Source organism: Coregonus clupeaformis, unplaced genomic scaffold (assembly GCF_020615455.1).
Source record: "Coregonus clupeaformis isolate EN_2021a unplaced genomic scaffold, ASM2061545v1 scaf0544, whole genome shotgun sequence".
NCBI classification, from domain to species: domain Eukaryota; kingdom Metazoa; phylum Chordata; class Actinopteri; order Salmoniformes; family Salmonidae; genus Coregonus; species Coregonus clupeaformis.
The window spans coordinates 69,513-92,827 of record NW_025533999.1 but is presented as its reverse complement, the minus strand read 5'-3'; the positions used below and the strand labels follow the sequence as shown (position 1 = coordinate 92,827).

The window sequence follows — 23,315 nt, the reverse complement described above, 5'->3', positions numbered from 1 at the left end:
TACAGTCATGCGTGCATACATTTTTTTTTTTTTTTTTTTTGTGTATGGGTGGTCCCGGGGATCGAACCCACTACCTTAGCGTTACAAGCGCCGTGCTCTACCAGCTGAGCTACAGAGGACCACTAGTAATAGCAACATCTGACTGTCCCTCTCTCGACCTCTCTCTCCCTCTTCCTCACTCTGGTACATATACCATTTAAATACTTTAGTTTGAAATAGGTTACCTAAATAAAAATATTTATGTATGTCTCAAAAGTGAACCAAATGTGTGACGGAGGTAGTGGTGTGTATGTGTGTCTGTATGTGTGTCTGTATGTGTGTCTGTATGTGTGTGTGTGTGTGTGACAGACCTAACAAAAACAGATATTTTGGTAGAAAAGGGTTTTTAATAAAAAAGTGTAGTGTGATGGTTTGCAGTCAAACTTGAACTTAACAAAAACAAAACCACATGAACTTTGCACATTCTTCTTTTATCTTCTCTGTCTCACCTCTTTCTATTTCTCACAATGGATAGTCACTCCACAGGCTGAAAGACAAAACAGTACAAAGACAATATTTTAACAACAAAATATGACAAATGCATAATTTCTCATTACTGTTATGTACAACATTACGTATGATGCTGTATGGCTGGAATACATTTGTAATGGTTCCGAAGTGTGTGTTTATGAAAGATAGTTTTTTGTGTGTGTGTATACTCTTAGAAAAAAAGGTGCTATCTAGAACCTAAAAGGGTTCTTCGGCTGACCCCATAGGAAAACCTTTGAAGAACCCTTTTCGGTTCCAGATAGAACCATTTTGGTTTCCATGTAAAACCCTTTCCACAGAGGGTTCTATATGGAACCCAAAAGAGTTCTACCTGGAACCAAAAATGATTATCTTATGGAAACAGCCGAAGAACCCTTTTGGAACCCTTTTTTCTAAGAATGTACATGCATTTGTGTGTGTGTGTGTGTGTGTGTGTGCGTTGTGTGTGTACTATTTTGTTCATAGTACCAGTGTGTGTAGTCTGGGTCTGTGTCTGCGCTGAGCAGCATATCTCTGATCTCCTGAGGGGGGTTTAACCCATGCTGTGCAGCTCTCTCCCACCGCTGCAAACGACTGATACCTGATAGAGAGAGAGAGTGTGAGTAGAGAGGGAGTAGGAATGCTACTGTAGATCATATAACACTATGAGATACAGGAAGGAAAACAATTGGATTGGATTAAAACAATTCACAAAGCAATACGTAACAGGAGAGGAAACACAAAAAAATTACAAGATAAAAGGACCGTGCAAAGATTAAACATTGGCGCGCCACTGTGCTGCATATTGTTATTATGAATAACTGTATTAAAAATATGTTGTCAGATAGTTAACACCGGTTGCTGCAGGGTACCTGTGCAGGGTCCATACCGCCAGTCCAGGTCAAACTGTCTCAGCTCCTGCAGCTCTTTATCTCTGGCCGTGAGGGGGCGCGGCTCAGCGTCTGATTGGACGACAGACAGGAAGCGAAGTTAGAGTGACACCACCATGACCAATCACATACAGCTGGGGAAATAGTGCTCGATTGACAAGTTGAGTTGCATCACCTGAATCACTAATTTCCTCTACAGAGACCAATACAACTATTCTAGTGTTCTATTCATTATCTCAATAAAATGATTTGGGTGTCATTTGAAAACAGTAGTTCAATTTCATACTATATTACAATGTTCCATCTGTCTTGTATGACTGCTGTGTGGTTTGCTGGACACACACACACGTCTAACCCTTTTGGGGAGGCGATGGGGCCCTCTTCTCTCTCTTCTCCTCTCTCCTGGATCTCTTCACCACCTTGTAGGAGTCGGTGATCAGACCTGCACGTTTGGCCGTCATGGCTGACCTGGCTGACAGACAGACAGACGTATGTACAGACAGACGTATGTACAGACAGACAGAGAGCGTGTGTTTTCTACTGATATTGATGAGTAGGCAGTGTTTCTGTTTCAATAGTAACATTATTGTTTCCTTTAAACCAAGATTGCAGTATAGTTTGCGGGTTGAAGTTTGTGAACAGTACACACAAGGCAGAATTACATTTTGACACAGCGACTGAACGCCCCACCCCCAACCTCAGTTCCTATACAAACGGATTGAAGTCCGTAATGCAAACATTAGCTGCATAACTGGCAATTTAGGCGATATTTCGCCACCAATGCAAAGTATTTTGTATGCATTACTATCATATGAACTATTCTGCGCGTTTTCATAGGTTTCTTGCACTTGTGCAATTCATTGTATGCAAAAACGTTTCATCAGACCCTTGATATAGTTTTATAACATACCTGATCACAATTGTGTTCGATGTCTTTACACTTCGGTTTTTGCCTGATGATCAATTTGTATGTTATCATGAACCAATCAATCGAAACGCAACAAACCCAGACCAACAGAAGAAAAAAACATCAAACGTAACACATTACAGCCTTGGTTACGTCACTTTCGACGCACACGACGCAAAGACTTGACTTTCTCCCAACGCACATTACAAGTTGACAGCTACAACACAACGGTTAGTAATGTAAACAAGACGTTATTCCACAGATCAACTATAATCGGTAAACAATAACATAGTAATGACACCATTATAGCAAGCTGTAATGTATTGCATAAGAGTTTTTACATGTCATAAGGGTTATTTACATGTCTCAGTACCAATTTGCTTGACAGCTGAAAGCTACACATAACAAGCAAGTTTGGTTGGTTGTTATAATCTTCACTGCAAGGCCCATTGTACTAAATTGTTGGGACATGCAGTTCATACAGGTTTCCATATAAGTAATTTGAATTTATGCATTTTGCATCTGGTCTGCTTAGTAAGATTTAGTCCACTTCCTGCACATAAAATGTAATGTAAATGTTTACTAATTTATATATAGAGTTAGAAAGAGTTAGAATAAGAATTATATTTATATGAGTTTGTAGTTAGTTTATACTATACACAGTACAGTACAGTAGATACGGTAGTAATATTATATGTGCCATTTAGCAGACGCTTTTATTCAAAGCGACTTACAGTTACGTGCCTACACTTTATTTATGGGTGGTCCCGGTAATCGTACCCACTAACCTGGCATTGCAAGCCCCATGCTTTACCAATTGAGCTAGAGGACCAATATAATGAAGGCAGACGGTTGTCCTTTCTCTGTGTGTGGTATTAGAGGTAGACTGGCTCCTGAGGACCAGAGGAACAGCTGCCATGGTCGACACACTGGAGTTCAGTGACATTTACCAGGAGGTCAAAGGGTCATGGGTAAGTGTGTGCGTGCGTGCGTGTGTATGTGTGTGCATGCATGTGTTTGTGTGTGTGTGTGTTTGTGTGTGTGTGTGTGTGTGAGAGAAAGAGAGAGAGAGGACTCGAGGAGAGACTGTCTGTGTGTGTTTCTGCATAGCAACACATATCTGACAATGCAGTAAGAAGTCAACTATTACAAACTATTCTAAATGTGTGTGTGTGTGTCTATGTATACTTCAGGTGTTTCTATACTGTATATGTATGTCAACACTATATACACTACCAGTCAAAAGTTTGGACACACCTAATCATTCAAGGGTTTTTCTTAATTTTTAAAAATTTTTACATTGTAGAATAATAGTGAAGACATCAAAACTATGAAATAACACATATGTAATCATATAGTAACCAAAAATGTGTTAAACAAATCAAAATATATTTTATATTTGAGATTCTTCAAATAGCCACCCTTTGCCTTGATGACAGCTTGATGTCTTCACTATTATTCTACAATGTAAAAAATAGTAAAAAATAAAGAAACACCCTTGAATGAGTAGGTCCAAACTTTTGACTGGTACTGTATGTACTGTGTTTCCCCAGAACGACGGGCGTCTGCGGTTCGGTAGACAGAGTGTGGTGTATAAGAGCACTAAGACAGGGAGGGTGGACAGCATCCCAGCTGCGGAGTTGTCTCAGGCCCAGTGGAGACGTGTGTGTCTGGGACAGGGCATCAAGCTGACCACCAGCACCGGACACATCTACAAATATGACGGCTTCAGAGACACGGTGACGAGGGATGGGGGGAAGAGAGAGGAATGAGGGGAGGAGGGTAAAGGAGAGGTGAGGGTAGAGGAGAGGTGAAGAGAGGAGAGGAAAGGGGTGGAGGAGAGGAAAAAAGGAGGGAGGGAGGGAGGGAGGGAGGAGAGAGGAGAGGGAGGGAGGGAGGAGACAGGAGGGAGGGAGATATCGTTGAGGGGAGACAGAGAGATGGAGGGAAGGAGATAAGGATGAAGGGGAGGGAGGAATGGATGATGGAAGAAAGAAAGAAGGAGAAAAGGGAGGAAAGAGATGGAAAGGTGGAAAGAGGAAAGAATGGGAATGAAAACAGAGTAAAGAGTGAGTTTGGAGTAGGAACGAGATCAGAGAGGAGTATAGAATAGAACCATTTGAAACAGGAAAGGCAGCATGGAAAATAAACATTGTCTTCTCTCTCGCTCTCCACCCCACTCCTCTCTCCCCTCTCTCTCCAGGACTTTGAGAAGATCTCTGAGTACTTCAAAGCCCACTACAAAGTGGAGCTGTCAGAGAAGGAGTTATGTGTGAAGGGTTGGAACTGGGGCACCGCCAAATTCTCTGGTGAGGACAACACTACCACCATATTCAAGTTGTCGGAGGCCATTTTGGTTGTAACATTTTGGCTCCAAAACAGTCTATTTTCCGTTCCCAGGCCCTCTCCTGTCATTCGAGGTGAGCGACAGCCCAGTGTTTGAGATCCCCCTGGCCAGCGTGTCCCAGTGCGCCACGGGGAAGAATGAGGTGACGCTGGAGTTCCACCAGAACGACGAGGCAGAGGTGTCGCTCATGGAGGTCCGATTCTACGTCCCACCCGGGGACGCCGCCACCACGGAAGAGGGGCCAGAACCCGTGGAGGTGGGGGGCTGTGTTTGTGTGTGTGAGTGTGTGTCTGGAAAGGAAAACCCACACTCACTGAAATATTCTTTACGTTTTAATGTGTTTTTTTTGCAGCAAAGGTCAGAACAAACGGACGGCAGCATTCGTCAACGTCTGGTATAGACTTCCATATTAGTCCCATATTCATATTCAGAAAACTTTAATGTCCTCAAGAGGCAATTCATTTTGTAGCAGTCAAGAACATATAGACAAGATCACAATGTACAGTTGAAGTTGGAAGTTTACATATACCTTAGCCAAATACATTTAAACTCAGTTTTTCACAATTCCTGACATTTAATCCTAGGAAAAATTCCCTGTCTTAGGTCAGTTAGGATCACCACTTTATTTTAAGAATGTGAAATGTCAGAATAATAGTAGAGAGAATGATTTATTTCAGCTTTTATTTATTTCATCACATTCCCAGTGTGTCAGAAGTTTACATACACTCAATTAGTATTTGGTAGCATTGCCTTTAAATTGTTTAACTTGGGTCAAATGTTTCGGGTAGCCTTCCACAAGCTTCCCACAATACGTTGGGTGAATTTTGGCCCATTCCTCCAGACAGAGCTGGTGTAACTGTCAGGTTTGTAGGCCTCCTTGCTCGCACATGCTTTTTCAGTGATGCCCACAAATGTTCTATAGGATTGAGGTCAGGGCTTTGTGATGGCCACTCCAATATTTTGACTTTGTTGTCCTTAAGCCATTTTGCCACAACTTTGGAAGTATGCTTGGGGTCATTGTCCATTTGGAAGACCCATTTGCGACCAAGCTTTAACTTCCTGACTGATGTCTTGAGATGTTGCAGCAAAGCACCCCCACGGCATGATGCTGCCACCCCCGTGCTTCACGGTTGGGATGGTGTTCTTCGGCTTGCAAGCATGTCCCTTTTTCCTCCAAACATAACAATGGTCATTATGGCCAAACAGTTCTATTTTTGTTTCATCGGACTAGAGGACATTTCTCCAAAAAGTAAGATCTTTGTCCCCATGTGCAGTTGCAAACCATAGTCTGGCTTTTTTATAGCGGTTTTGGAGCAGTGGCTTCTTCCTTGCTGAGTGACCTTTCAGATTATGTCGATATAGGACTCGTTTTACTGTGGATATAGATACTTTTGTACCTGTTTCCTCCAGCATCTTCACAAGATCCTTTGCTGTTGTTCTGGGATTGATTTGCACTTTTCGCACCAAAGTACGTTCATCTCTAGGAGACAGTGCGCATCTCCTTCCTGAGCGGTATGACAGCTGCGTGGTCCCATGGTGTTTATACTTGCGTACTATTGTTTGTACAGATGAACGTGGTACCTTCAGGCATTTGGAAATTGCTCCCAAGGATGAAACAGACTTGTGGAGGTCTACCATTTTTTTTCTGAGGTCTTGGCTGATTTCTTTTGATTTTCCCATGATGTCAAGCAAAGAGGCACTGAGTTTGAAGGTAGGCCTTGAAATACATCCACAGGTACACCTCCAATTGACTCAAATGATGTCAATTAGCCTATCAGAAGCTTCTAAAGCCATGACATCATTTTCTGGAATTTTCCAAGCTGTTTAAAGGCACAGTCAACTTAGTGTATGTAAACTTCTGACCCACTGGAATTGTGATACAGTGAATTATTGTCACGGTTTCGGCCGAGGCTGCCTCTCTTCCTTGCTCGGGCAGGCTTCGGCGGTCGTCGTCTCCGGAGTACTAGCTGCCACCGTTGTATGTTTCGATGTTCGTTTGGTTTTGTCTTGATGTTGTACACCTGTTATCGTTTAGCGTTCATTATTGTCCTATAAGTTCTCGTTGTGTTTGTCATGTGTTGTGTGTGATTGTACTTGCTGTCGTGTATGTCTGTGCTTCGTTCTCTCCTCTGTGTTGGAGAGGTTCTCGCACGTGTTTGTGCGTTATTGTTATTTTGTTTGATTTTACGCCTGTGTGCGTAATCGCTCGTATCCAAGCTCTTTTGACTCGTTTTGAGTTTTGGTTCACTAAAGACTATTGGACTAAGTTCCTGCGTCCTGCGCTTGATTCCTGCACCACACCTTCACAGCACACCTTCTGACAGAATCACACACCTAAGATGGAATCAGCATGAGCCGCAGCAGCACCTGAGTCTCTGGAGGAGCGGGTCCGCGAGCAGAACGACCAGATCCTTCGTATCGGGACCGCCCTTCAGGACGTGATCAACACGCTTCAACGCTGGGAGATTAGAGGGACACCCACACCTCCACCTTCCGTGCCATCACCATCAGCCAGTCAGCCCATACAAGCTCCGGAACCCAGGTGAATTCGGCTCTCGCTCCCGAGGGCATATGATGGGACCGCTGCCGGGTGTCAGGGCTTCCTTCTACAGGTGGAGCTATACCTGGCCACCGTACACCCGGCGCCCTCGGGACACGAGAGCGTGTCCGCGCTCATCTCCTGTCTCACCGGCAAGGCGTTGGAATGGGCCAACGCCGAGTGGAGGAGAATAGACTCCTCCACTATCACCTACTCAGAGTTCTCCCGCCGCTTCAGGGCTGTGTTTGACCATCCACCTGAGGGGAAAGCGGCGGGGGAGCGTCTATTCTACCTCCGGCAGGGGAGGAGGAGCACCCAGGAGTTCGCTTTAGAATTCCGAACTCTAGCGGCGGATGCAGGGTGGAATGAGCGGGCCCTCATCGATCACTACCGCTGTAGTCTACGAGAGGACGTCCGTTGGGAGCTGGCCTGCAGGGATACCAGCCTCACTTTCGATCAGTTAGTGGACATGACCATCAGGCTGGACACCCTGCTGGCTACCCGCGGACGTTCCGAGGGGGGTCCGTCCATTCCATCCTCCAGCACCTCCGAGCCGAGCCCTATGGAGCTCGGGGGTGCTGGCGCTAGAGAGAGGAGGGGTCGGAGCACGAGGGGGGCCGTCCCCTGCACCAACTGTGGCCGTGGAGGACACACCGCGGCTAGGTGCTGGGGAGGATCTCCTAGGGGAGAAGACGACAGGCTCCGCACTGGGGAGTCCTTCCAGGTGAGTAGGCGCCCCACTTACCCAGAGCTCTCTGTTGCGCACTTCTGTATACCTGTGCGATTTCCACAGGTTGCACCTCATTCCCAGCATAAGGCGCTAGTAGATTCAGGCGCGGCTGGGAATTTTGTTGATAGTAAATTTTGTTTAGAATTAGGGATTCCCCTTCTTCCTGTTGACGTCCCATTCCCCGTTCATGCCCTAGATAGCCGTCCGTTGGGATCGGGCTTGATCAGGGAAGTCACAGCACCACTTAGGATGTGTACGCAGGGGGGTCATGAGGAGATTATCCAGCTATATCTGATCGACTCTCCTGCGTATCCGGTGGTGCTGGGAATGCCCTGGTTGAGTATCCATAATCCATCTATTTCGTGGCAGGAGAGGGCTCTGATGGAGTGGTCTGCCCAGTGTGTGGGGCGATGTTTAGGTGTTTCCGTGGGGGCTACCTCGGTGGAGAGTCCAAACCAGGTGCCCGCATTGCACATTCCCCCCGAGTATGAGGATTTGGCTATTGTCTTCAGTAAGTCGAGGGCGACACAGTTACCTCCTCATAGGCAGGGAGATTGTGCGATAGACCTCCAGGCAGGAGCTGCGCTCCCACGGAGCCATGTGTATCCTCTGTCTCAAGAGGAGAAGAGAGATATGGAGACTTACATAGACACATCTCTGAGACAAGGATACATATGGCCATCCACTTCCCCTGCGTCCTCGAGTTTCTTTTTTGTGAAGAAGAAGGATGGAGGGTTACGCCCGTGCATTGATTACCGTAGTCTCAATCAGATCACGGTGAAGTACAGTTATCCACTTCCTCTGATTGCGACCATGACGGAGTCATTGCACGGGGCGCGTTTTTTCACAAAATTAGATCTCAGGAGCGCTTATAACTTGGTACGCATTAGAGAGGGCGATGAATGGAAGACAGCGTTTAGTACCACCTCGGTTCATTACGAGTATCTTGTCATGCCATACGGGTTGATGAACGCTCCTCCAGTTTTCCAATCATTCGTGGATGAGATCTTCAGGGACATGCAGGGGCAGGGGGTGGTCGTGTACATAGATGACATTCTTGTGTACTCGTCTACCTGTGGACCTGGTGCGCCGAGTGTTGGGGAGGCTGTTGGAGCACGACCTGTATGTCAAGGCAGAGAAATGTCTGTTTTTCCAGGAGTCGATCTCCTTTTTGGGTTATCAGTTGTCTGCGTCAGGGGTGAAGATGGAAGTTGACCGGGTGTCAGCCGTGCGTAATTGGCAGACTCCAACCACTGTTAAAGAGGTGCAGCAGTTTTTGGGGTTTGCAAATTACTACCGGAGGTTTATCCGGGGTTTTGGACAGGTGGCAGCTCCCATAACGTCTCTTTTGAAGGGGGGGTCCGGTGCGTTTGCAGTGGTCAGCCGAGGCGGACAGGGCTTTTGGGAGACTGAAGGACCTGTTTACTTCGGCTCCGTGCTGGCGCATCCGGATCCCGCTTTACCATTTCAGGTAGAGGTGGACGCATCAGAGGCCGGTATAGGGGCCGTGCTTTCGCAACGGTCCGGCACGCCACCTAAACTCCGCCCCTGTGCCTTTTATTCCAAAAAGCTCAGTCCGGCGGAGCGAAATTATGACGTAGGGGGACAGGGAGCTGTTAGCCGTGGTACAGGCCCTAAAGGTGTGGAGGCATTGGCTTGAGGGGGCTCAACACCCTTTTCTCATTTTGACTGACCACCGTAACCTGGAGTACATCCGGGCAGCTAGGAGACTGAACCCTCGCCAGGCGCGGTGGAACATGTTTTTGGCCCGGTTCGTATTTAAGATCACGTACATCCCTGGGTCACAGAACGGTAAGGCAGACGCACTGTCTCGGCGGTATGACACGGAGGAGAGGTCCGTGGAGCCCACTCCCATACTGCCGGAGTCTTGTCTGGTGGCACAGGTAGTGTGGGAGGTCGATGCTGAAATCGAGCGGGCGTTGCGCACCGACCCTAGTCCTCCTCAATGCCCGGAGGTCGGACGTACGTCCCGCTCGAGGTTCGGGATCGATTGATATATTGGGCTCACACGTCACCCTCCTCTGGACATACTGGTATTGGCCGGACAGTGCACTGCCTTAGTGCTAAGTACTGGTGGCCCACGTTAGCCAGGGATGTGAGGGTTTATGTCTCCTCCTGCTCGGTGTGCGCCCAGTGTAAGGCGCCTAGACATCTGCCTAGCGGTAAGTTACAACCCCTGCCCGTTCCACAACGACCATGGTCTCACCTCTCGGTGGACTTCGTCACTGACCTTCCCCCCTCGCAGGGGAATACTACTATACTGGTCGTTGTGGACCGGTTCTCTAAGGCCTGTCGTTTGCTCCCTATGCCGGGCCTTCCTACTGCCCTACAGACCGCCGAAGCTCTATTCACCCACGTTTTCCGGCACTACGGGGTACCCGAGGATATTGTGTCTGATCGAGGTCCCCAGTTCACCTCCAGAGTCTGGAGAGCATTTATGGAGCGTTTGGGGGTCTCGGTGAGCCTTACCTCGGGTTACCATCCAGAGAGTAATGGGCAGGTGGAACGTGTGAACCAGGATGTGGGTAGGTTTCTTAGATCATACTGCCAGGGCCGGCCGGAGGAGTGGGCACGGTATGTTCCCTGGGCAGAAATGGCCCAGAATTCCCTACACCACTCCTCAACTAACCTAACCCCTTTCCAATGTGTGTTAGGTTACCAGCCGGTTCTGGCACCATGGCAGCAGAGCCAGATCGAGGCTCCTGCAGTGGATGAGTGGGTGCGGCGCTCGGAGGAGACGTGGAACGCTGCACACGTCCACCTGCAGCGGGCCATCCGTCGTCAGAAGGCGAGCGCCGATCTCCACCGCAGTGAGGGGCCGGTGTACGCACCTGGTGATCGAGTCTGGCTCTCTACCAGAAACCTACCCCTCCGCCTGCCCTGCCGGAAGCTGGGTCGGCGGTTTGTGGGGCCGTTTAAAGTCCTGAGAAGATTGAACGAGGTGTGTTACAGATTACAACTGCCTAGTGACTATCGTATTAACCCCTCGTTCCATGTGTCTCTTCTCAGGCCGGTGGTAGCTGGTCCACTCCAGGAAGATGAGATCAGAGAGACTCCTCTGCCCCCATTGGACATCGAGGGGGCACCGGCGTACACCGTGCGGTCCATCTTGGATTCGAGACGTCGGATGGGGGGTCTCCAATATCTCGTGGAGTGGGAGGGGTACGGCCCGGAGGAACGGTGCTGGGTGCCGAGGAGAGACATTTTGGACCCGTCTCTCCTGACAGAATTCCACCGTAGTCACCCGACGCGCCCTGCTCCGCGTCCTCCTGGTCGTCCCCGAGGCCGGGGTCGGCGCACGGCTGGAGCCGCGCGTCAAGGGGGGGGGTACTGTCACGGTTTCGGCCGAGGCTGCCTCTCTTCCTTGCTCGGGCAGGCTTCGGCGGTCGTCGTCTCCGGAGTACTAGCTGCCACCGTTGTATGTTTCGATGTTCGTTTGGTTTTGTCTTGATGTTGTACACCTGTTATCGTTTAGCATTCATTATTGTCCTATAAGTTCTCGTTGTGTTTGTCATGTGTTGTGTGTGATTGTACTTGCTGTCGTGTATGTCTGTGCTTCGTTCTCTCCTCTGTGTTGGAGAGGGTTAGGGTTAGGGTTAGGGTTTGCACGTGTTTGTGCGTTATTGTTATTTTGTTTGATTTTACGCCTGTGTGCGTAATCGCTCGTATCCAAGCTCTTTTGACTCGTTTTGAGTTTTGGTTCACTAAAGTCTATTGGACTAAGTTCCTGCGTCCTGCGCTTGATTCCTGCACCACACCTTCACAGCACACCTTCTGACAATTATAATTGAAATAATCTGTCTGTAAACAATTGTTGGAAAAATTACTTGTGTCATGCACAAAGTAGATGTCCTAACCGACAAAACTATAGTTTGTTAACAAGAAATTTGTGGAATGGTTGAAAAACGAGTTTTAATGACTCCAACCTAAGTGTATGTAAACTTCCGACTTCAACTATATATATATATATATATATATATATATATATACACATTTGCGAGAAAAAAACCCATATGGGGGATTGGAAGTGATGCAGACAATTACATTGATGGAAGTTACATTCTACCTGCAATATTAAAGCTGATCTACCCCCAATTTTTTTGTTGTTGTTATAATTACAAAAATAATAATAAATACAAAGTTTAGGGTTAAGGTTAAAGGGAAAAATAAATAAAACATAAAAAACAAAATTCAAAAAAAATATTTACTAAAAGTCTGCAGGATAGCGCATAGCCTCTCATAGCCTCCAGTATTATGGATGTTTTTTGTAGTCGTTTTTTTTACCCCCTTTTTCTCCCCAATTTCGTGCTATCCAATTGGTAGTTACGATCTTGTCTCATCGCTGCAACTCTCCAACTGACTCGGGAGAGGCGAAGGTCGAGAGCCATACGTCCTTTCGAAACATGATCTGCCAAGCTGCACTGCTTCTTGACACACTGTTCGCTTAACCCGGAAGCCAGCTGCACCAATGTGTCGGAGGAAACACCATCCAACTGACGACCGAAGTCAGCTTGTATTATGGATGTTTTGACATTTTCAGTCCTGCAGAGCAAACTCTTCTCCTCAACAAACTTCAGTGTCAGGACTCAGTGACTAGACATCTCTGTCTGAATAATGAGACACTCAAACGACTTGGACTAGCAGTGCAACTGAACTGCCACCAACCGTCAAGTTCAACTTTATTGGGATACCAGTTCTACATGTTTAAACTGAAATACATGAGTATCTAAAGAGGATTTGAACACAAGTCTATGCCAAATGACTGAAATGTAAATGAAATGTAGATATTGTATGTAATGTTTCATGTTTTGTCCTCCTCTCAGGTGTTTAGAGACAGTGTGCTGTCCAAGGCAGATGTGATCCAGGCTACAGGAGATGCTGTGTGTATCTTCAAAGAGCTGCAGTGTCTCACGCCCAGGGGCAGGTAGGGACACACACACCTTTACACACATATATACACACACCTTATCCATGCCAAACTACACCTTCACCTGGGGCAAAATAATTAAGATCTACCCCTTTACTTTGTGACTTTATTAAATCAAATCAAATGTTATTTGTCACATGCGGACTGGTACTCCGCTACCGCTTGCCGTCTATGACTTGGGTGACTGGAGTCTTTGACAATTTTTTTGCCCTTCCTCTGACACCGCCTAGTATAGAGGTCCTGGATGGCAGGAAGCTTGGCCCCAGTGATGTATTGGGCCATATGCACTAACCTCTGTAGCGCCTTACGGTCAGATGCCGAGCAGTTGCCATACCAGGTGGTGATGCAACCAGTCAGGATGCTCTACAGTTAAACATGTAACTGGGGATAGATTGAAGCGGATGGTCAGGTCGGAAAGTGCTGGAAGGGAGATATGATTCCCTGCCATAGGGTTGGCTGTGTAGACACCTACGCCAAACTCCGGCACCCCTTTTCTATACTTAAGCTACCTTTTGCCCAGACAAACTTTCAGAAATATAACCCCCCTTATTTACACCTAACCCTTTCTTCACCTCTTGCATTGTCACCCCCTGCCGCCCCCTCTCTCTCTCTCTCTCTCGCTCTCTCTCTCTCAGGTATGATATCCGTATCTACCCTAGCTTTCTCCACCTCCATGGTAAGACGTTTGACTATAAGATCCCCTACACCACTGTGCTACGTCTCTTTCTACTACCACACAAGGACCAGAGGCAGATGTTCTTCATGGTGAGTACTACTGGTGTGTGTGTTTGAATAGTCATCATATGTAAGACCTCAAGATTGTATACAATTTGTATACAAATGTCTTTCTGTCTGTCTCCCTCTCTCCTTCCCTCTCCCTCCCTTCCTCCCGCCCGCCCTCCCTCCCTCTCTCTCTCTCTCTCTCTCTCTCTCTCTCTCTCTCTCTCTCTCTCTCTCTCTCTCTCTCTCTCTCTCTCTCTCTCTCTCCCTCCCTCTGTCTCTCTCTCTCTCTTCCTCCCTCCCTCCCTCTGTCTCTCTCTCTGTCTCTCTCTCTCTCTCTCTCTCTCTCTCTCTCTCTCTCTCTCTCTCTCTCTCTCTCTCTCTCTCTCTCTCTCTCTCTCTCTCTCTCTCTCTCTCTCTCTCTCTCTCTCTCTCTCTCTCTCTCTCTCTCTCTGTCTCTCTCTCTCTCTCTCTCTCTCTCTCTCTCTCTCTCTCTCTCTCTCTCTCTCTCTCTCTCTCTCTCTCTCTCTCTCTCTCTCTCTCTCTCTCTCTCTCTCCCTCCCTCCCTCCCTCCCTCTCTGTAGATCAGTCTAGACCCGCCCATTAAACAGGGGCAGACACGTTACCACTTCCTCATCCTGCTCTTCTCCAAGGAGGAGGACCTCAGCCTCTCCCTCAACATGACAGAGTGAGAGAGCGAGAGAGAGAGAGAGAGAGAGAGAGAGAGAGAGAGAGAGAGACTGTGTGAGAGAAACTATGAGGGGCGGGCATGAGAGACATTGGGGAGATAGAAATATAAGAGAATGAGAGAGAGAGAGAGAGAGAGAGAGAGAGAGAGAGAGAGAGAGAGAGAGAGCGAAGAGAGAGAAGTTGTAAGTGTATGAGAAAGAATGGTAAATGTTAGAAGATATCGAACAGATTAGATAACGAGGTTTATATTTCATGCTTTTTGTTTCATTTATTTATATTGTTTGTCTTCCCCTATCCCTCTCTCTCTCCCCTCTGTCCTCTCTCTCTCTCTCTCTCTCTCTCTCTCTCTCTCTCTCTCTCTCTCTCTCTCTCTCTAGGGAAGAGGTGGAGAAGCGTTATGGGGGGAAGCTCAGTAAGAACATGTCAGGTTCTCTCTATGAGATGGTCAGCAGGGTGATGAAGGCTCTGGTCAACAGGAAGATTACCGTGCCAGGAAACTTCCTGGGGTAAACACTTACACACACACGTTTACACACACACATTCATACACACACCTCTAAGACAAGACTAAACAACGTGAATGTCAGCCGCGCCCAGTAGTCGACAAACTGTACTGGAAATGAACAGAAAATGACGTCCGATGTTCAGTGGTCAGAGGCGATAGGACGGCGACCTGCTGCGCACAGCCGACGTTCATGTTGGTCTGTCTTGTCTCTATCACACTCTCATTACACTCTAAAATAGAACTTTCTCTTAAAACTACCTCTCTCCCCTCCAGTCACTCGGGGACACAGTGTATAACGTGTTCCTACAAAGCGTCGTCAGGCCTGCTCTACCCTCTGGAGAGTGGTTTCATCTACATACACAAGCCCCCTGTACACCTGCGCTTCGAGGAGGTGCCGTATGCCTATTATCTTTCTTTATGGGACATTCAAGTATTCCTTTTCATTTTGTTCTTTATTTCATTCTTCTACTTCTTCTACTCCTCCTCCTCCTCCTCCTCCTCCTCCTCCTCCTCCTTCTTCTTCTTCTTCTTCTTCTTCTTCCATTAATCCATCCATCCATCCATCCATCCATCCATCCAGGTGTCGTGTGTTAACTTTGCCAGAGGCACCACAACCACGCGCTCCTTCGACTTTGAGATCGAGACCAAGCAGGGCACCCAGTTCACCTTCAGCAGCATTGAGAGGTGATGGATACACACACAAACACTCACACATACACACACACACACTTATTCATACACACCTTTGTCATGTCTCTCACCTTTCACTCCATCCTCTCTCTCTCTCTATCTCTCTGTCGCTCTCTCTCGTTCTATCTCTCCGTCAGAGAGGAGTATGGGAAGCTGTTTGACTTTGTGACCGCCAAGAAGCTCAGCATCAAGAACAGAGGAATCAAAGAGGTAAACATCTCACCTGTTCACCTGTAAACTCCACTATTTCACTCTTTCATGTGTTCATCCAATCATCCACTGACCTGTCCTCTCTGTCTCTCTGTGTTGTGGTCCTGTAGAAAAAGGTTGGTCCTGTACTCAGGTGGTTTGATTTTAAACTGCATGATGTGACTGCATGATGTGTGATTTGGGAGAATGGTATGATCAGGATTGGGGGTGTTAATTGCATTGCCTGTCTCTTATGGATTTGGGGGGGTGGGAGGGAGGAGTCTAAATCTGTGTGTGTGTTATTACTGATGATTTAGCAAAGTAACACCTAACTTGGTAAGTAAGTGAGTCAACATTTTCAATTTTGTTCACTGTGTATATTTCCCAGAGTTAGTTGGCATCTTTACATGGATTGTCTGCGTTTTACAACGAATGATATTGCTGTGTATTACTACAGTACTACTATGTATTTACTATGATACTACTGTGTATTTACAATGATGCTACTGTGTATTTACTATGATACTACTGTGTATTTACTATGATACTACTGTGTATTTACTATGATGCTACTGTGTATTTACTATGATACTACTGTGTATTTACTATGATACTACTGTGTATTTACTATGATGCTACTGTGTATTTACTATGATACTACTGTGTATTTACTATGATGCTACTGTGTATTTACTATGATACTACTGTGTATTTACAATGATGCTACTGTGTATTATCGTCCTGTCAGGGTATGAAGGGTAAAGATGACATGTTGGAGGACTCAGACGAGGACCAGCACGACGCCTACCTGGAGAGGATGAAAGCGGAGGGCAAGATCAGAGAGGAGGCCAATGACAGCGATGACTCAGCGGAAGAGAGCGGTGAGTGACAGGAGGCTTGGCCAATCAGAGGGCGAGAGCGGTGAGTGACAGGACGCTGGGCCAATCAGAGGGCGAGAGCAGTGAGTGACAGGTATTGCTGAGCAATTATTGAAGTTGGTTCGGTTTCGGTTTGATTATGAAAAACTAATCACGGTTTTTGATTTCAGTTTCGCTCATTTTTAAAAACATTAAATGCACAATGCATTATGTGGGTTGAATGCTGTAACAACACAGAATAAAACAATGAATAAAAGTCCCATTATGGTAGTGACTGTCCATTACTGCTTAACACTTATTAACCATTATTTATTCAAATAACTTTACTTTAATAAAATGTTCAGTTGTTGTGTATATCACATTTGTTTTATTTGATGACTTTATTATTTCATTCCAAGTCATCGTCTCATCTCTATAGAGCTGCTGCCTATGCTGTCTGACAAAATCACAATTTTAGTAGTTCTTCAAAGTAAATAAGGCATAGTTTTATGACCGCTGAATACCAACTATCAACCACTTAGATCATGTATTTTCAGATAGCAACTGCTCTCTATCCTTCTCGATAGCGCATTCTTCTGTCTCTTCTCTCGCTCTCCGTGTCTGCCCTGACCGGACAAGTAGGCTCGCAATGGATTATGGTCATTGTAGTTAATTACCATGTTTTCTGCACTAAACAGTGTAGAATATTGGCCTGTTGGAACCTACAACTCCTTACTACATCACACAGTTCGGGCTTAATCTGATGTATTTAGAGAGGAACTGTACATTGGGATCACAGAAAATAACGGAATGGAATTCAAATAATTGAATCGTTGTCAGTCAATAAGTTGTTTAAAAAACAAAAAAGAACAGACATTTCGGTTAATCGCTCAGCACTAGTGACAGGAGCTTGGGGCAATCAGAGGGTGAGAGCGGTGAGTGACAGGAGGCAGGGCCAATCACAGTTATTTCTCTTGTCTTCCAGATGAGTCTTTTAACCCTGGAGAGGAGGATGATGACATAGCAGAAGAGTACGTATTAGTTTTCAATCCATCGCTCCCTTATCTTTACCGCTTTTTCTCAATGTTTTTATCAGTCAATCTCGTTCACTTGCCCCTCTCTCTTCTCATCCTGCCACCCTCTCTCTCACTTGCCTCCTTTCTTTCTTTCACTCTCACTCTCACACTTTCTCTTTCTCTCCCCCCTCACACTCTCTCTCTCTCCCCCCTCCCCGTCTCTCTCTTTCTCTCTCTGTCTCCTTCACTCTTAGGTATGACAGTAAGGCGTCAGCCAGTGACAGCAGTGCACAGGGGGGAGACAGTGACAGAGAAAAGAAGAAGAGACCAGCCAAGAAGGCCAAACTGGTGAAGGAGAGGAAACCACGCAAGGTAAAGGAGGGAGGGAGTAGAGAGAGGGAGGGAGGACTGGAGGGAAAGAGGGAGGAGAGGTAAAACGAAGTACCTCATCTGAAATGAACCCGTCTTTCCTCTCTTCCTTTCTATCTCTCACCCTCTTTCCTCCCTTTTCCTCTTTCCTCTCTTTCTCTGTCCTTCCTCCTCTTCGCTTGTTCTCTCCCTTCACCTCTGTTTTTCTCCCTCTTCTCTTCCTCTCTCCCTCTCTCTTTTCTCCCCTCTCCCTCCTTCCCTCTCTCTCCCCAGAAAAAGCAGAAGGACAGTGGCGCCCCCAAGAGGCCAATGAGCGCCTATTTCCTGTGGCTGAACGCCAGCCGCGAGAGCATCAAAGCAGAGCACCCTGGGATATCCATCACAGAGATCTCCAAGAGGGCCGGAGAGATGTGGAGGGAACTGGGGAAGGAGCAGAAAGAGGTGTGAGAGAGGGAGGGGGAGAGGGAGGGAGAGAGAGAGAGATACCAATACTGCAAATGTCCTCCTCTCATCCTTCCCTCTTGTCTTTCTTTTCCTCTCCCTTTCATTAGTGTGTAAAAATGTAAAATACATCTTGTTGACTTATTAACTATCTCTCTCTTTCTTTTTCTCCGCCCCTCCCTCTCTCTCTCTCTCTCTCTCTCTCTCTCTCTCTCTCTCTCTCTCTCTCTCTCTCTCTCTCTCTCTCTCTCTCTCTCTCTCTCTCTCTCTCTCTCTCTCTCTCTCTCTCTCTCTCTCTCTCCATCTCTGACTCTCTCTCTCTCTTTGTTTCTCCCCCTCTCTCCCTCTCCCTCTCCCCCTTTCTCTCTGTCTGTCTGTCAGGAGTGGGATGGGAAAGCGGAGGAGGCGAAGAAGGACTATGAGGTAGCGATGAGGGAGTACAGAGAGAGTGGAGGAGGATCCTCTGCCCCCTCCAAAAAGTACAGTATCATGTCCCTGTTAAACACCTACAGGTTCTGGATAGAACCAAAAAGGGTTCCATGCTTGCTTCAGACAGTGCATTTGGAAAGTATTCAGACCCCTCCACTTTGTCCACATTTTGTTATGTTACAGCCTTATTCTAAAATTGATTAAATACATAAAATCTCATCAATCTACACACAATATCTCATAATGACGAAGCAAAAACAGGTATTTAGACATTTTTGCAAATGTAAAAAAATTAAAATCTGAAATACCTTAATTACATAAGTATTCAGACCCTTTGCTATGAAACTCGAAATTAAGCTCATGTGCATCCTGTTTCCATTGATCATCTTTGAGATGTTTCTACAACTTGACTTGAGTCCACCTGTGGTAAATTCAATTGATTGGACATGATTTGGAAAGGTACACACCTGTCTTTATAAGGTCCCACAGTTGACAGTGTATGTCAGAGCAAAAACCAAGCCATGAGGTTGAAGGAATTGTCCGTAGAGCTCCGAGACAGGATTGTGTCGAGGCATAGATCTGGGGAAGGGTATCAAAAAATGTCTACAGCATTGAAGGTCCCCAAGAACACAGTGGCCTCCATCATTCTTAAATGGAAGAAGTTTGGAACCCCCAAGACTCTTCCTAGAGCTGGCCACCCGGCCAAACTGAGCAATCGGGGGAGAAGGGTCTTGGTCAGGCAGGTGACCAAGAACCCGACGGTCACTCTGACAGAGCTCCAGAGTTCCTCTGTGGAGATGGGAGAACCTTCCAGAAGGACAACCATCTCTGCAGCACTCCAGCAATCAGGCCTTTATGGTAGAGTGGCCAGACAGAAGCCACTCCTCAGTAAAAGGCTCATGACAGCCCGCTTGGAGTTTGCCAAAAGGCACCTAAAGGACTCTCAGACCATGAGAAACAAGATTCTCTGGTCTGATGAAACCAAGATTGAACTCTTTGGCCTGAATGCCAAGCATCATGTCTGTAGGAAACCTGGCACCATCCCTACAGTGAAGCATGGTGGAGGCAGCATCATTCTGTGGGGATGTTTTTCAGCGGCAGGGACTGGGAGACTAGTCAGGATCAAGGGAAAGATAAACAGAGCAAAGTACAGGGAGATCCTTGATGAAAGTCTGCTCCAGATTGCTCAGGACCTCAGACTGGGGTAAAGGTTCACCTACCAACAGGACAACGACCCTAAGTTCACAGCCAAGACAATGCAGGAGTGGCTTCGGGGCAAGTCTCTGAATGTCCTTGAGTGGCCCAGTCAGAGCCCAGACTTGAACCCGATTGAACATCTCTGGAGAGACCTGAAAATAGCTGTGCAGCGACGCTCCCCATCCAACCTGACAGAGCTTGAGAGGATCTGCAGAGAAGAATGGGAGAAACTCTCCAAATACAGGTGTGCCAACCTTGTAGCGTCATACCCAAGAAGACTCGAGGCTGTAATCACTGCCAAAGGTGCTTCAACAAAGTACTGAGTAAAGGGTCTGAATACTTATATAAATGTAATATTTCCGTTATTATAAACTTGCTTTGTCATTATGGGGTATTGTGTGTAGATTGATGAGGGGAAAAAACTATTTAATCAATTTTAGAATAAGGCTGTAATGTAACAGAAGTGGAAAAAGTGAAGGGGTCTGAATACTTTCCGAATGCACTGTACATGGCACCCCTTAAGATTCAATATAGAACCGAAATTGGTTCCATATAGAACCCTACAGGGAACCCAAGGGTTCTATATGGAATCAATGTTGGTTCAGTGAAGAAGAACCCCTGGGGTTCTGATCAAAGAACCCTACAAAGGGATTTTATATAGAACCTTTAAGGGTGCCATATTCATGTTTTGTCACAATATTGTTTTGAACGTTCATTTTGGACTGATGCCCGACTGAGCATTCTACTCAATGCATCGTCAATGAGCGCTGATGAAGATTTCATCAAAAGTGCATGACAGTGGCTTGGAAATACAATGACATTCAAAAGGAGGCAAATAATTAGTAAGAAAATATTTTGTCATCGTTTTGATGTCGCCTGATTGACTTTAGATGCAGTATAACGTTAGCTAGCTAAGATTGAGGGGAGGCCACCATATTTTAGCTCGCTAATGTTAGCATTGCTAGCTATTTTCGACAAACTTTGCTAGCTAATGACAACGTTGCCATCTGTCTAAAGTAAATTTAACGACATGATAATGCTGCTAAAGTTGTTTCCTACTAAATATTTGACTACTTTAGCAATGTCATCGTATTTCCAGGCATTTACACGAAACAGTAGTTAGCCTCTGTCCAGAATGACTGGGCTTATCACCACTTTAGGGCACCACTTTGGCACCGCCGGTAGAGGGCGGCTTGAGAACATTCATAACAATGGCATGACGCGACCGAGTGATGGCGGTGCAGCCTATGAATATGAAGCAAGCACTAGAACCCTTTTTGGTTCTATCCAGAACCTTTTTTTCTAAGAGTATAGATACAATTTATGCACTACTTGTATATAATTTACAGTATATAGAACGTGGGGTGGTTTCCCAGACCCAGGTGAAGCATACTGCTAGACTAGAAATCATTTTTAATTGAGATTCTCCATTGAGCATGCTTTTTAATCCAGGACTAGGTTTAGTCTGGGTCTGTATCATAGATTATCATAGATTATCATGTAAGAGTTTTGCTGATCATAACACCAAAAGGTGCATCATGTTTGAAGTATTTTGGTCTGAAGGTTTGCTTATTTATCCTGTATTTAATCTCTTCCTCTTTTTCATGTGTTCAGGGAGAGGAAGAAGAAGGGGGGGAAGAACGATGAGAAGAATAAGAAGGGGAAGTCTGGTGGAGGGACGGAGAGAGCGAGCGAGACAACGACAGGAAACGACAGCTTTAAGAGCAGGGAGTTTATCTCCAGCGAAGAGAGCTCCTCAGAGTCAGACAGAGGCAAGGGCAAACGCAAACGCAAGGTGAGGACACTTGCACACACACGCGCGTGCACACACACTGTACTTCACATATATTTTGCTACAAGTATGGCATTTCAGACAATTGTTTTGTTTAATCATGTTCACGCCTCTCTCTCTCTCTCTCTCTCTCTCTCTCTCTCTCTCTCTCTCTCTCTCTCTCTCTCTCTCTCTCTCTCTCTCGTTTCTCTCTCTCTCGCTCTCTCTCTCTCTCTCTCTCCCCCCTCTCTCTCTTTCTCTCTCTCTCCCCCCTCTCTCTCTTTCTCTCTCTCTCGCTCTCGCTCTCGCTCTCTCTCTCTCTCTCTCTCTCTCTCTCTCTCTCTCTCTCTCTCTCTCTCTCTCTCTCTCTCTCTCTCTCTCTCTCCCTCTCTCTCTCTCTCTCTCTCTCTCTCTCTCTCTCTCTCTCCCTTTCGCTCTCTCTCTCTCTCCCTCTCTCTCTCTCTCTCTCTCTCTCTCTCTCTCTCTCTCTCTCTCTCTCTCTCTCTCTCTCTCTCTCTCTTTCTCTCTCTCTCTCCCCCTCGCTCTCTCCCCCCTCGCTCTCTCCCCCCCTCTCTCTCTCTCGCTCTTTCTCTCCATCTCGCTCATCCCCCTCTCTCTCCCCACTCTCTCCCTCTCTCTCTCTCTCTCTCCATCTCTCTCAGGGTTCAGATGAACAAGAGGAGGAGGTGGCTTTGACCCCACCCAGTTCCGACTCAGGATCAGACTGAGGAAAGAGAGAAAGAGATGGAAGGAGATGGAGAGAGAAAAGAGGGCAAAGTGTGGAGAGGGGTTGTGAACTCTCTACCGCCCTCTGTTCCTCTCTCACACACTAATTATATCCTATTTTAAAGTACATGAAGCAAGTATGAAGATAATTCATACCGATGTATTGAAAAATATTCTGTCCAGGAATTGTAAAACGATCCCCCTTATCTCAGGAAGAGAAATACTGTATTTAATGATTTTAGCCCAGTGCAAAAATCCCATAACTTGACCAGTGTCATTACTACATTTCCCAGCTACACATGCATGACACTGTCTGTCGGTTTAGGCTTTGAACAACTCAGGTAAAAACCCTTGCCTGCTGTGAAATGTAGTTTTTCAGAATATTACTAAATTAAATATTTTAAGTAAATGCTCTTTTTCAGTGTTTTGGTGCTCACTGATGTAAATGCTGTCTTTCATATACAGATGTTCATACACACAAACACACACATGCACACACACCCAGACACACACACAAGTAAACAAAATCAAATGAAATTCTATTTGTCACATGCGCCGAATACAACAGGTGTAGACCTTACCGTGAAATGCTTACTTACAAGCCCTTAACCTACAATGCAGTTTAAAGAAAAATAAGAGTTATGAAAATATGTACTAAATAAAATAAAAAATAAATAAAATAAAAAAGAGCAACAATAAAATAACAATAAGAGGCTATATACAGGGGGTACCGGTACCGAGTCAATGTGCAGGGTACAGGTTAGTCGAGGTACCTGAGGTAATATGTACAGTACATGTAGGTAGGGGTAAAGTGGCTATGCATAGATAATAAACAGCAAGTAGCAGC

At 46.1% G+C, this 23,315-nt stretch overlaps 2 protein-coding genes across 7 annotated transcripts; one reads left to right on the top strand and one right to left on the bottom strand.

Moving 5' to 3' along the window:
- Positions 1–366: 366 nt before the first annotated feature.
- Positions 367–2,461, bottom strand: pold4 (DNA polymerase delta 4, accessory subunit). The gene is made up of 5 exons (XM_041843078.2): positions 2,308–2,461; positions 1,753–1,873; positions 1,380–1,469; positions 997–1,108; positions 367–526 (listed from the first exon to the last, which is right to left on the bottom strand). The coding sequence occupies exons 1-5, from the start codon at positions 2,374–2,376 to the stop codon at positions 502–504; spliced, it is 417 nt and encodes a 138-aa protein (XP_041699012.2). The 5' UTR covers positions 2,377–2,461; the 3' UTR covers positions 367–501.
- LOC121535787 (FACT complex subunit SSRP1) lies at positions 1,829–22,892 on the top strand. 6 transcript variants are annotated; one of them, XM_045215884.1, is made up of 20 exons: positions 1,829–1,902; positions 3,184–3,275; positions 3,858–4,043; positions 4,508–4,613; positions 4,705–4,907; positions 12,765–12,865; positions 13,504–13,633; positions 14,173–14,276; positions 14,656–14,784; positions 15,057–15,174; positions 15,364–15,467; positions 15,611–15,683; positions 15,794–15,799; positions 16,411–16,543; positions 17,505–17,550; positions 17,790–17,907; positions 18,178–18,345; positions 18,727–18,824; positions 21,586–21,766; positions 22,405–22,892. In XM_045215884.1, exons 1-20 carry the CDS (start codon positions 1,857–1,859, stop codon positions 22,468–22,470), a joined length of 2,208 nt encoding a protein of 735 aa, XP_045071819.1. In that variant the 5' UTR covers positions 1,829–1,856; the 3' UTR covers positions 22,471–22,892. The 6 variants fall into 6 exon arrangements, with proteins under 6 accessions (XP_045071819.1, XP_045071818.1, XP_045071820.1 ...); XM_045215883.1 differs by having other exon boundaries at positions 4,687–4,907; XM_041843072.2 differs by lacking the exon at positions 1,829–1,902 and adding an exon at positions 2,478–2,534 and having other exon boundaries at positions 4,687–4,907.
- The last annotated feature ends 423 nt before the right edge of the window (positions 22,893–23,315 follow it).